Source organism: Grammomys surdaster, unplaced genomic scaffold (genome assembly GCF_004785775.1).
Source record: "Grammomys surdaster isolate TR1022 unplaced genomic scaffold, NIH_TR_1.0 126109, whole genome shotgun sequence".
NCBI lineage: Eukaryota > Metazoa > Chordata > Mammalia > Rodentia > Muridae > Grammomys > Grammomys surdaster.
In genome coordinates, this window is record NW_021620917.1 from 3,185,954 (window position 1) to 3,198,678 (window position 12,725).

General features: G+C 49.3%; 1 protein-coding gene across 1 annotated transcript in view; it reads right to left on the minus strand.

The window, feature by feature from the left end:
- Nucleotides 1-12,725, minus strand: part of Sdk1 (sidekick cell adhesion molecule 1) — a 620,720-nt gene that overhangs the window by 21,105 nt on the left and 586,890 nt on the right. Inside the window, exons 40-41 of the mRNA XM_028756035.1 lie at nucleotides 4,672-4,836; nucleotides 1,807-1,944 (exon numbers count right to left, since the gene is read on the minus strand). Of these exons, the coding sequence (XP_028611868.1) occupies nucleotides 1,807-1,944; nucleotides 4,672-4,836 (303 nt within the window). The remainder of the gene's footprint in view (nucleotides 1-1,806; nucleotides 1,945-4,671; nucleotides 4,837-12,725) is intronic.

Consider the following 12,725-nt stretch of genomic DNA (forward strand, 5'->3'; position numbering starts at 1 on the left):
GAGAGAGAGAGAGAGAGAGAGAGAGAGAGAGAGAGAGAGAGAGAGAGAGAGAGACTTTATGCTGTTCTGTAACCGTATTAACTCACTAAAATGACATGTCATTCATACAGTATAAATCCCAGGGGGATAAAATCTGATTTACGAACACTTGTTAGAAGTGAATTTACACAGAAAAGAAAAAGAATAAACCCTTTCTATTCATGGATGGATTGCTAATGTCCCGGCAATTTAGGCACTCCATCTTATTAACCCCCCACCCCCACACAAAGATCTGCTGCACTGATGCGGGGGAGGGATCCCTGCTTTCCTGAGCCCCAGAGATCCACCTATCAGTACTTCCTCAGCTCTGGGATTACGAGCACTTAGCATCGAGCCCAGCTTCTTCTGTGCGACTGCTGGGGATCTAACTCTGGTCCCCATGTTCACACAGTCAGTTCTTTACCAGCTGAGCCACCTCTCCAGTCCCCATTGTGTTCTCTGGCTCGGCCACAGCCTTGCTAACTGCTGCTAGGTGGGGACTGGGGAGTGGGAGCCACGTTATGGCGAGGAATGCTCTCACTGGAGGTCACGAGGCTTTTAAAACCTGAGGACACTATAGAGCATCACCCTGAAGTGTGTGGAGCGATGTGTCTCATCTCCCCCAGCCACCACCTCTGCATGGGTGCCGAGCCACGCAGCCTCCATAAGGCTGAATCTTACACCATCCCTCTCTGCTCTTCCCCAGCAAGATGCGACTACAGCATTTGCCTTCAAGAACCATGCCTCCACTTTGCCTTCTCCCGTCCTCCGCATCTAAGAAGCCACACGAGCGTTCCTGTGGCTGGCTCCACCCCCCACATACATGTTTATTTCTGTAATGATGGTGATGACGAGCAGCCCTGCAGCACACATGTGCTGTTGGAGCGCTGGTTCATGCCGAGCATGGAGCTCTGCGGACAGCGAGGATTGACCCTCAGAAGGAGTCAGAGCTGGAGGAGGATATGTGGAGGGACGGGAAAGTATGGTCCAGGCTCAAGGACACAAGGCCATACCATAGGGATGTTTCCATCTCACTCAGTGAGCTACCCCAAACACCCGAGGTGGGTCCCGGCTTGTCCCTAGGGTCAGAGAGGCTGGGGTGAGGCATATCCTTTCTAGTCCTGTTTAAAATGAGAGCCTAAAAGCAACAGGGCATGGGAAGGAAGACACAGGAGCCAGCAACTCCAGTGCTGAGGCTAAAAAGACACACGGCTGACATGAGGGGGAGACACTGCAGGCCTGCAGCGCCTCTTTTGCTTTGCTAGTGCTAAGAATGCAGCTAAGAACTCCAGTATACTAGTGAGCTCTCTACACTGAGCCACGCCCCAGCCCATGCCCAGCCACGCCCAGCCACGCCCCAGCCCCTCACAGGGGGATTCTAGGCAGGGGCTCTACCACTGAGCCTCACCCTAGCCCCTCACTGGGGGATTCTAGGCAGGGGCTCTACCACTGAGTCACACCCCAGCCCCTCACTGGGGGATTCTAGGCAGGGGCTCTACCACTGAGCCACACCCCAGCCCCTCACTGGGGGATTCTAGGCAGGGGCTCTACCACTGAGTCACACCCCAGTCCCTCACTGGGGGATTCTAGGCAGGGGCTCTACCACTGAGTCACACCTCAGTTTCTTACTGGGGGACTGTGGTCAGGTGCTCTGTCACTGAAGTACTTATTTCCCTGATATGTATGCACTGTTAAAGGAGATCCTGGCAGATTCAGCAGAGTAACCAAATGTCAGCCCTCATGTCCAAATTCCAGGTCACCATGGGAAGAGAGAGACAGATGTCACACCTGTGCCGCAGTTCTTGTACTTCTTGCTTTGCCCATGCAGGACCAGCACGAAGACCACCAGGAGAACCAGGAGGAGGCTGGAGAGTGCCATCACCAGCAGGAACCACCACTCCTCATAGAATGGGGCTTCAGCTTGAGCTGTGGAAGAGACCATAGAGCATGAGGCTCAACAGTAGCTCCACACACCGCGCCCCCCCCCCCCAGCACCTGGCAGGAGGGGAGACGAAGAGCTGTCATGGCTGTCACAGTTCCCCAGATGCTTTTCTGGGACCTCCAGAAGCTCCATTACAAGTTTGAGAATCCACCCTTAGGAATTTTTCTGCCTTCTCTATAGAGTCAAGCTTGGCGATTTGTGATGGTTAACTTTCAGCTTGGTGGAAATCTAGGATCACCTAAAGAGACAAGCCTCTGGATGCTGTAAAGGGTTATCATGTTGGTCAGGTAATCTGATGTGGGCAGAAGACCCATTTTACCTGTGGGCGGCACCATTCCCTGGCTGGGGTCCTAGATTACATATGGTGGTTTGAATAAAAATGGCCCCCACAGGCTTACAAAGAGTGGCACTATTAGGAGGTGTGGCCTTGTGGGAAGAAGTGTGTCACTGAGGGTGGGCTTTGAGGTCTCAGATTCGGAAGCAAGGCCCACTGTTTCACAGTCTCTTCCTGCTGGTTGGAAACCAGATTTAGAACACTCAGCTACCTCTCCAGAACCATGTCTGCCGCATGCTGCCATGTTCCTGCCATGATGATAACAGACTACACCTCAGAACTGGAAACCAGCCCCAATGAAATGTTTTCCTTTATGCGAGCTGCCATGGTCATGGTGTCTCTTCACAGCAATGGAAACCCTAACTCAGATACTATATACATGAAGATAGGCAGCCGAGCCTGCATTCAGTACTTCCTGCTTCCTGGTTGTCAGTGTGACTTGACCAGCTGCCCGGAGCTCTCAGCTCCTTAACTCCCCTACCGGAATAAGCTGTACCTTGAGGTGGAAACCATAGCAAACAGTTTACTCTTAAGTTAACTTTGTTAGGGTATTGTGTTACAGCAGCAGGAAGAGAAGCTAAGACAGGACAGATGTGTAGCAAGCAGAGCACCCTCTCCCACCCCTGACCTCACCCTCAGAACACACTCCATGCCTCCTCTAATCTCACCCACTTAGAAACATTGACTTAATGAGTGACCTGGCTTCCCATCCCTAGCTCAACCTTCCCTCAAGGGACGCTGTGTACTTTGCTTTGTTACACTTGATGGTCTCACCATGGCAACCTGGTCCCCAGCATCGTGATCCTTCTCTAGTATCCTGTCTCCTTACATGCATCCTTTGACACTGTCACTGAAGAAATCTGCCTGGATGGAATACCATTATTGCACCCCCCACAATGGTTCCCATTGGTGACCAACAAGGTAAGGGCTGAGCCTTCAAGCTCTCTGGATTTGACAGGCGTCGATGTCCTCAGATGCTCACTGTGCATATTTAGCTACCTGTTGGCCTCCTCTACTGGTCCAGGGGCCCCTCAAGTCTGGGGCGGTACGTTATTTATTTTATGTCCCCAACAATACTGAGCTAGCCTACAGGATTCATGTTCAAACCTGCTTTTGAGACATCTCCTCCGAAATGTTGTGTGTAAAAGCTGCTTTGGCAAAGGGTGTGTGCCTACCTTCCTGTTTATTCTATTCTGTTCACTAAGAGGAAAATGGGAAAATGTCTTCTCTGCAGGTGCTGGCGAGTCCTAGGGCTCTACTCCTGCCTGTCAGGGGTGTCCCTGTGGGGGAGCTGGTTAAATAGCATCTAGGGCCCTGAATGATAGGCCTCTTGCAGGCAGTGCTGGGGTCTGTCTCCAGCTGCCAGAACCTGCAGAGAACACATCCACCTTAGCATTAAGTGTCTCACTGGCTGGAGGATGAATGAGTGCATGCTGGGAATAAAGGGGAAATTGGCTTTGGATAATGGTGCACCACGGGGTTTCTCAGGCAATGACAGTGTTTTGAATCCAAAGGACGTAAGTGAGGCATCTGGCTGTGCATTCAATATCCCATATAGCAAGTCCCGTGATTCTCAAGATGGCCACCCAAGAGCTCATTCTGGTGCTTGACAGGGAAAAGGGGCCTCAGTTGTCCTGAGGGGAGTTTGCATCTCAGGGATTGGGTCATGATGTGAGGCCAGTGGGCGATGGTGGCTAGCATTTCTGAAGGATGTTATGAACTGACTGCAGTCCAGAGGGGTTTGTGGTTGGTGTCCCATGACAGAGATGAACTGCATTCCACCTGCAGTTTGCTGTGTGCAGTTCAAGGCCACATGGGCATGAAGCTGCTTCATGGCAGTTTCTCCTTTCTCATGTGTGTGTGTGTGTGTGTGTGTGTGTGTGTGTGTGGTATGTGTGTGTGTGTGTGTGTGTGTGTGTGTGTGTGTAGGCCAGAGGTCAACCTCTGGTGTCATCCTCAGAAACGCCACCCACCTCCCTTTAGACAGGGTCCTCATTGCCCTGCAGATCTCCAATCAGAACCCAGTCATCCCTCCTCTGCCTCTGTAGAACTGGGAAAAGACTGTTACTGCATGCCACCATGCCTGGATTTTTATGCAAATCCTGACACAGTCTGACACTGAAATCTCACCTTGTTGGTTTGGGGTCCTTGCCAGTGGCTCAGTGTCTGGGGTTTGGCTCGAAGAAGGCAGTCCCAGGGATGAGTTTCATAGTGAGGAGGGTCTACACCGTGCTCCCTACTGCCATGTGATCTGCAGTACCTCCTCCACCCAGCTGGAGGGCCTGCCCTATCCTCTCACAGATGGATGGGTGCTTCCACTTTATGTTTCCATCTTTTGGAGAAAGGACAGCACCCCTAAATTTCCTGAAGGGCTTACCTGACACTGCAATGGAAGGGCGGCTGGGTTCCCCAAAGCCTGCCTTGTTCACGGCCACCACTCGAAACTCATAGGTCACCCCTTGCCGCAACTTGTCCAGGCCCACGGTGTAGGATGTAGCACTCCTGGGAAGGTCCTTTGCAAACATGTCCCATAAGCCTTCATCTGCAAGAGGGATCAGAGATTAGGGCAGAGGTTAGGACGACTTGTCTTGAGATAGCTGTTACAGGATATTTGATCACTCTGTGAACCCCAAGATTGTGGTTTTTTTACTGAAAATACCTGTTTTTAGTTGTGATGTGGTTCAGGCCTTAGCACACACCTTTAATCCCTCTGGCTGGAACAGAGACATGCCCTTACTCACACCTTTAATCCCAAACAATGAAGGTAAAGATAGTTTGTTGAAGGACGCACCCATGTTTGAAAGTGATGTCTAAATGAGTGGAAGACAAAGTGACAAATCAGAGAAAGATTTGACAGAACAGGATATGCCCAACTCTCACAAGAAGAGAGAGGGAAGGGAAGCTACTTAAGAGAGAGCAACACAGAGAGAAAGGGAAGAAAAGAAAGAGGCAGTGTTCCTAGGAAAGTTTCATAGAGAGAGGTTGCAGAAAGAACGAGGCAGACACAGGTAAAGACAGAATGAGCCAGAGAATGAGAAGGAGCCAGAAGATTAGAACAGGTTGCTAGAGTTAGTTTTAGGTCAAGCAGAGCAATTCAGTCAGAGACGAAGAGAACCAGACTGAATCAGTCAGTTTAGAGAGGAGTTTGAGCCAGAACAGCTGAGTTGAACCAGCCAGCCAGAGTTCAGAAAGAACTAGGAAGGGGTGATCTCATTCAGCAGTAAGTCTCAGAGGCTGTAAACAGGAGGCTACAATTACATCAGGCAAATAAAAGTTACTACAGTGAGCGCCAGGCACCTGGCTGCCCACCTGCCTGGCTGGCCAGCTCACAGCTGCCTGTGACGGGGTATCTGAGGGCAACCTCAGAGACTGGAGAGGGCCACAGGTGGAGAAGAGGTGTGTCTCTGTCATCAGCAAATGTTTCAGAGTAGCTAGCTGGACAGGCTGATCTCTTTGTTATTACATGTGTTTATTTTGTTTGGGGGTATGGACACGGCACAGTGTACTTGTGGACATCAAAGGACAGCTTCAGGACTCAAGTGTCCTTCCACCGTGTGAGTTCTAATACCAAGATCAGGTCATTAGGCCTGACTAAGCCACCTCACTATTTCAGTAGAGTGGCATTTCCTTATAACCCCCCCTTGCCTTATCATGTTGGATCAGGTCCTCCTGGCCCCTTCTGCTTTCCATAGACGGCCCGTTGCTGACCCTTTTCATCTCATTCTTGATCTGCAAACAGCCGGGAGCTTGCCGGTCAGCAGCTAGGTTGTGCTCATTACGGGTTCCAACGCTGTTCTGATTGGACTTAGCCAATGGCTTAAGAGGATGGTTTAAGGCATAGCTCCCTTAGGCTCGGCCATCACCGTGGTGGTACATGGAGTTCTCCAGGCATTGTGGACGGAATGGACACATATGCTCCTGGAGTGGTTGTAAGCCATCTATCTACCTTGGGGTTCAAGTCTTTCAGAGCAAAGAGTTTGATTACGTGAAAAATACAGGCTAGGGACACTGCTGAGCTACGCCCCAAGCTCGCATTGTTAGTCAATGGTGCTAAATGCAGTATGCATTTTTTTTTTTTTAAGATTTTGTATTCTGGACAGTTGCTTGCAAATCCAGGTTCCCAGCAACGCTATTCACAATGCTGAAAGGTGTAGCCTACCCATGTGACCCATGGACAACGGACTAAACACTTTGTGGATGTACAATGGAATGTTACTCCACTTTGAAAATGGAGGGAACCTGACAATATGCATGGACACTGAGGACAAGATGCCACTGGAGTCGTCCTGTGACAAAGGCTACACACTGCACAATTTTGTTTAGATGAGGTCTCCAGGGTTGTTCGAGTACTGGAGATGGAATGTAGAATGAGAGGTTCCAGGGACTGGAACTCAACGGTAGGCAGAGCCTGGGTTTCCAAGATGGAAGGTGGAAGGGGTGATGGATACACAGCACCATAAAGTTACTCAGCGCTACGTTTAAACAAGGTTATTGTGTGGCTAGGGAGACAGCTCAGGGGTAAAGCACTTGCTGCATCATTAGAGGGACCTGGATTCCATTCCCAGCACCCACTAAGAAGCTGGGCGTGGAGGCACACACGTGATGTCTCAGGACTGGGGAGGGAGAGAGACGGTGGTCCTTAGTGCTTGATGGCCAGTCAGCCTGGCCTAATAGGTGAGCTCCAGACTAGAGAGAGACCCTGTGGAGAGTGACTGAAAAATGACACTCAAGATTGACCTCTGGCCTCCACAGGGACAGACAGACTGACAGACAGAGACACAGACACACATGCAGGCATGCAAGAATGCTCATATTAAAGGGGTGACTTTTATGCACAATTTTCCATAGTAGGTAAATGTCAAGTTTATGTAAATTCTGATATTTAGGAAAACATGAATAAGATCCAAGCCAGAAAGTGTTATGTAGGAAAGATAGGAGGGGTGAACGGTTTTGATCCCAAAACACCAACAAACAGAGGGAAGAAAATACCGATGACAACCAATGAAGCTGGTTGGTATGGCACATACCTGTAATCCCAGCACTTGGGTGGTGGAGGCAGGAGGATCAGAAATTCAAGTCACCTTTGGCTTTACAGCAAGTTCTAGGGTAGCCTGGGCTACATGAGGCCTTGTCTCAACAATAACAACAACAAACCAAAACCCACAAAGCACCATGGCTGAACAAACAGTCTATAACTATACAACCTTAGTGGTCTTGTCATCGGCTGTGTGATGTGACCTTAGGCAAAGCACCCAACTTCTCTGTGCCTTGTTTGTCATGTGGCGATGACAAAGGTACGTGAGTGCAGGCCTGCCTTGAGGATTGAATGTTTTTATTTCTAAAGTGCTTTAGCATACTGCTTCACACACAGTCAGCACAACATGAGGGGCTGCAAATAAAATATAAATTATTCTCCGAGGAGGCTGTTGCTGAAAGGTGGGCTAAGAGTCTAAACTGTCCCTATAATGTAGCAATCCTTCCCAAGTTCAGTTTCCTCCTACAGGCAAAAGCACGTGGGACTTGACAAGCAGATGACCTGGGGAGGAAAAGCCCACTGAATACACATGTGCACGCACTTGCTGTTTTTATAGTCCCAGGGTGATGGAGAGAGGAGCCTCCCCGCACCGCACCGCTTTCACAGAAGATGCACTCGGATGGATTAGCCCAATGGTAAACAGGAGGAGACTGCAGCGCCTGAGTCTGTGTTTGCTCAGAGTTTAGACTTTGCCCTGGTGAAGCCCTGATAGTCACAGGTTAATGAACGAGGGGAAGCTGAACATTTAAAGGCAGCAGAGAGTAGAGCCTCACGGTTTCCTCCTACATATTAACATGGTTGGGTTTTGTTCATCAGGAGACCTGTCGGGGGTGGCAATCTCACAACGGCAAACTATAGCATAGGAGGTCCCTCCTTCTACCTAAAATAAAGGCTTATATTCATAGAATGGATGCCAGTGTGGTACACACGCACACACGCGCGCGCACACACACACACACACACACACTTTTTAAAGATTTATTTTGATTTATATGAGTGTTTATGTGAGTGTATGCCTATGTGCAGGTGTCTTTGGCGTTCAGAAGAGGGCTCTGGATCCCCATGGAGCTAGAGTTATTGCCAGCTGCAAGCATGAAATAGATGCTGGGGACCAAATTCAGAGCCTCTGTAAGAGTAGCAAGCGATCTTAACCACTGAGCCACCTCTCCAGCCCCGGTTTATATTTCCTAGGTGAATTTTGCTTAAGAACAGTCTAGAGTGATCGTGCATTTAATACACGTGGCCTGCAGAGCCCTGGAACCCCTCTGATGCTCCCCCCCGGTTCACCTATAAATATTCAGGGCTCACTCCCTTCAGCCGGTCAGGAGAGTCTCTGTTCTCATAGGCTATGTACAGTCCAGGGACAGAAGAGAGAGAGAAAGCAGGAACATGTCCCCACCCAACTCCAGCCCACATTCCAGGAAGGGACTGTGTCCGTGGCTTACAGAACACGTGCTCAGTGTTTGTGGTGAGCTCTCTGTGCCTTCCCCATCCACGGTTTCTTAATACTCTGCTCTTGCCGGGGACGAACGCTACCTCCCTGCTTCTGTCGATACACAAAGACTATGCTTGACTTTAAGCGCTCTGTCATAGCTCCAGGACTCTGTATGTGTTTCATAGAAACATTTAAAAATATTGATATAGGATCTCAGTGCTGAGGGATTTACTCAGCCATCTACTTATACTCAAAGACGGGGGAGGGTGGTGTGGTGCCGAGATAATTTCCTTCTGAATTAGCAGAAGAGAATGTTTGCATTTTTTATTTTGCTTAATTCTGCCTTTGAAAATTAGCATATCAAACTTGGATTATAATTCACCACACTATTTATCCATACCAATATTTACATGGCGATCACCAGTGGGTTAAAAAAAAAAAAAGAACAACCCTTGGCAGCTGTGAGAGCTGCCACTGTTTCCCAACTGTGGGTTGTTTTTCTCATTTTTATTATGCTGCTAAATATCTCAATAAATCAGCGATGGAGAAAATACCTCCACAAATTTGTGAGAAAAATAACATTACAGAACTATTAACAATAATGAGATTTGTGCGACTGATTCTTCTTGTACCGGGAAGATCCCCAGTGCCTGGCTTTCCATCTCAGTCAGAACAGGAGAGGACAGCATGGCTGTGTTTATCACAAGAGAACCCTGGGCAGTGAGTGCAGGTGACCCACCTGTCACCACTGTGAGAAATCTGTGCCATGGCCTGAAGAGACTAGTCACTGCACATCACATGTCTCACATATACACGGCCAGGTCTCTCCGAGCTGATCCTGGAAGATGGATCTGAGAGGATGAATTCCCGGGCCACAGGTCTCCTGGGTGACTGGTCCCCTGGGTGATGGGTCCCCTGGGTGACTGCTCAGTCAGTCCCCGAGTGACTCATCTCTGGGTGATGGTTCTCCTGGGTGACAGATCCCCTAGGTGATAGGTCTCTTAGATGATCCCTATACATGTTAACACATGTCAGATTGACCTCCTGCCTGGTCCCCAGATGCCTGATCCTCTGATAACATCACAAGATAACCACAGGGGACTTTTGGTTCCTGGTGACTGATCCTCAGGATAAATCAACCCCTGAGCGACTGGCTTTTCCCCTAGGTGAGTGATCTCTGCATGACTGGTCCACAAATGACTGACCTCTGGATGAATCCTTAGGTGACTGACCCCTGGATTCTCTTTTCTAATCGACTACCCCATGACTGATCACCGGTAACCGATTCCTGGACTATCAATCTTGTTTCCTAGTACACTGTCAGAGAAAGTCTGCCTGGAGGTCTTAAGAAAGCAGCAAGGAGGCACCAGGATAGAAACTGTGACTGTTCCTAAGGAAGTGTCACTGTCACTGCAGACCTAAACATCTCACAAAGATGAGTGGAACTGCGGAGTTCAGCTCTCTGCATGGGTGTTCCTTAGAGAACACAGACTCTGTGATCTTCCCCCTCCACTGTGCTGTTCACCCTTAGAGAGGAAGAATGGAGGTCTTAAAACCAGAAGGCTCTTCCGGGACAAACACAGCGGCTGTCAAAGGCTATGCTTGTTTCTAGAGGAGGGAACGGATCAGCATTGGCTCTCCATGGCTGCATTTCACCAACCCCAGTGTAGGAGAAGCATTTGTTCATATGCTATCCCATCTTCTCTGCACCAAGGCAGAGCCCAGTGCAGCATGACCAAGGGGCCTTTGCTGGATGTATCCCTCCAACGCTCAGGCATACAGGCATACGCGCTGTAGGTATCAGAGCAGACTGCGAGCCAATACAAAAGTTTGATTTCATGGCCAATTAAACAGGGTCTCCACGCTGAATGAAACTGTCACTCACCACTAAGTCATGTAGCCAACAGCCCAACCGGCAGCCTGCAGTGCTGAGCAAGTGGATGCCTGGCAGTTGTTTATTTCTTAAGCATTGCCTTTTCTCTCTGTGTGAATGGTCTAGCTAGGAGGTAAGACTTAAACAACAGGCTAAATACAGCTGCTAATAAAAATGCCTTTTGTCTGATCCTTGCCCAAGGTAGCAGAAAGCACTCGGTGTGTGTCTCAAGGCAGGGATGGCCAGTGAAGGAGACAGGTCCAAGAAAGGAGGACGCCCAGGCATTTGGGTTGGGGGTGAGGAGGAGAGAGAGAATGTGTGTTGACACGAGACAGAGCCCCAGTTAAGCTCCACTTGCTGTACCATCTCCAACCTTCACAGAATATGAATTTTTATCTATCTATCTATCTATCTATCTATCTATCTATCTATCTATCTATCTATCTATCTTTTGTGTGTGCACATGTATGTGTGTGCATGTGTACATGGGCAGATGTCATTTCTCAGGTACTGGCCCCCTTGATTTTAGAGGCACAGTCTCTCAGTGGCTTGCTGACTTATTTTATTTTACTGAACACAGGTTGTAGGAATCAAACTCCAGGCCTCACGCTTGCAATGACAAGCACTTTATCAACTGAGCCATCTCCCCAGCTTTGTACTAACTTATTTTTGAAACTGGGCCTGCCTATCTAGATAGCCTAGGCTGGCCTAGAATTCACTATCCTCCTGCCTCATCCTCTGGAATACTGGGAAGACAGGTCGGCTACCATGCCAAGCTGGAAAATATTGATTTTCTTCTTTGTTCAGTTAAAACTCACCTCACTAAGAATTCAAAGTCACACTGAATGGGAAAGGACTTGGGGTGCACCCAGGAGGGCTGAGGGTGGACAGGCCCCGCCTGCGGCATGCCGGCTAAAGCATCATCTGTGAGAATAGCAATACAATGTCTTCCCGCCTTGGGTGCGTCCTAAATATATATTTCATGGCCGCTTTGGAGAGGAAAGTATATTTATAGTGCCTTTAGTGCCATTCCAGTGTATTGTGTAAATATGTAAATTAGACTCTGAGAGCTACACAGCAAAATGCCTTGGAATAATTTTCGTGAATAAATCATTTGAGTCTGCCCACCACATAGCTGCTTTCCAGATGCCTTTTGCGACACAATTCCAGGGGAGTCTTGCTCAAAATGTAGAGAAATGAACCAGCTGGTCAGCCATCCTGGTGGAGCTTGATGGCCGTGTCCTCCAGCTACACTCAGGGATCACCCTCTCTGGAATAAGAGGCTCTGTGTTTAGCCTGATGCTACTGCCATTAGCTGCTGCAAGGCGGAGAGCCATGGGCTCCTCAGCAAAGTCTTCAGGGGTGGAGACAGGGACAGGGACAGATGGGGGACACAGTGTTGATGGAGGCAGGCAGGGATGTGGCTGGGCAGGGACACATCAGGCTGAACAGACCATCTGGGCCATGGGACACCTAAGTGTCTCTGTCCCCCATGGACACCAGGCAGGCAGGGCTCTGCATAAACCAGCACTCTGCCCAGAGAAGGCCTTGCCAGGGAGCTTTGGTGGAGAAAATGAGAAGATACAGTGTTTAATGGTTTGTGTAATGAGGCCTGAAATAGATGACAGCTGAGATCCAGAGGCCCCTGGGTCCCAGCAAGGTGTTTAAATATTGACGATCTATAAAAGCTCGCATGCCACAGTGAGCTGGGGCTGGCTTGTGTTGCAAAGGGGATGGGACAGCTTGCCGTGTTAGTTTTTCAGTGAAAGGCCCTGGTCCAGCAGCCCACCACGGTCAGGTAGCAGCATTCACAAGGGGGCATGGATGGCAGCTCTCTCCCAGTGTTGGTGGTAGGATGGCTGACTCTGAACACAGAGTCACTGCAGAGGGCCGGCTGGCTGTCCTTGAGGTCATGGTGAGGACCAAATGACCACAGAAGGCCCTAGAACCTTCACTGATCTGATGACTCCTGTCTCTAGAGTTGGCCAATGTCTTGTTCCTTGGATAGCATCTAGTCCAGCAAGGTGAAGCCAAAGATTTTTTCCTTCCTTCCTTCCTTCCTTCCTTCCTTCCTTCCTTCTTTTTCTC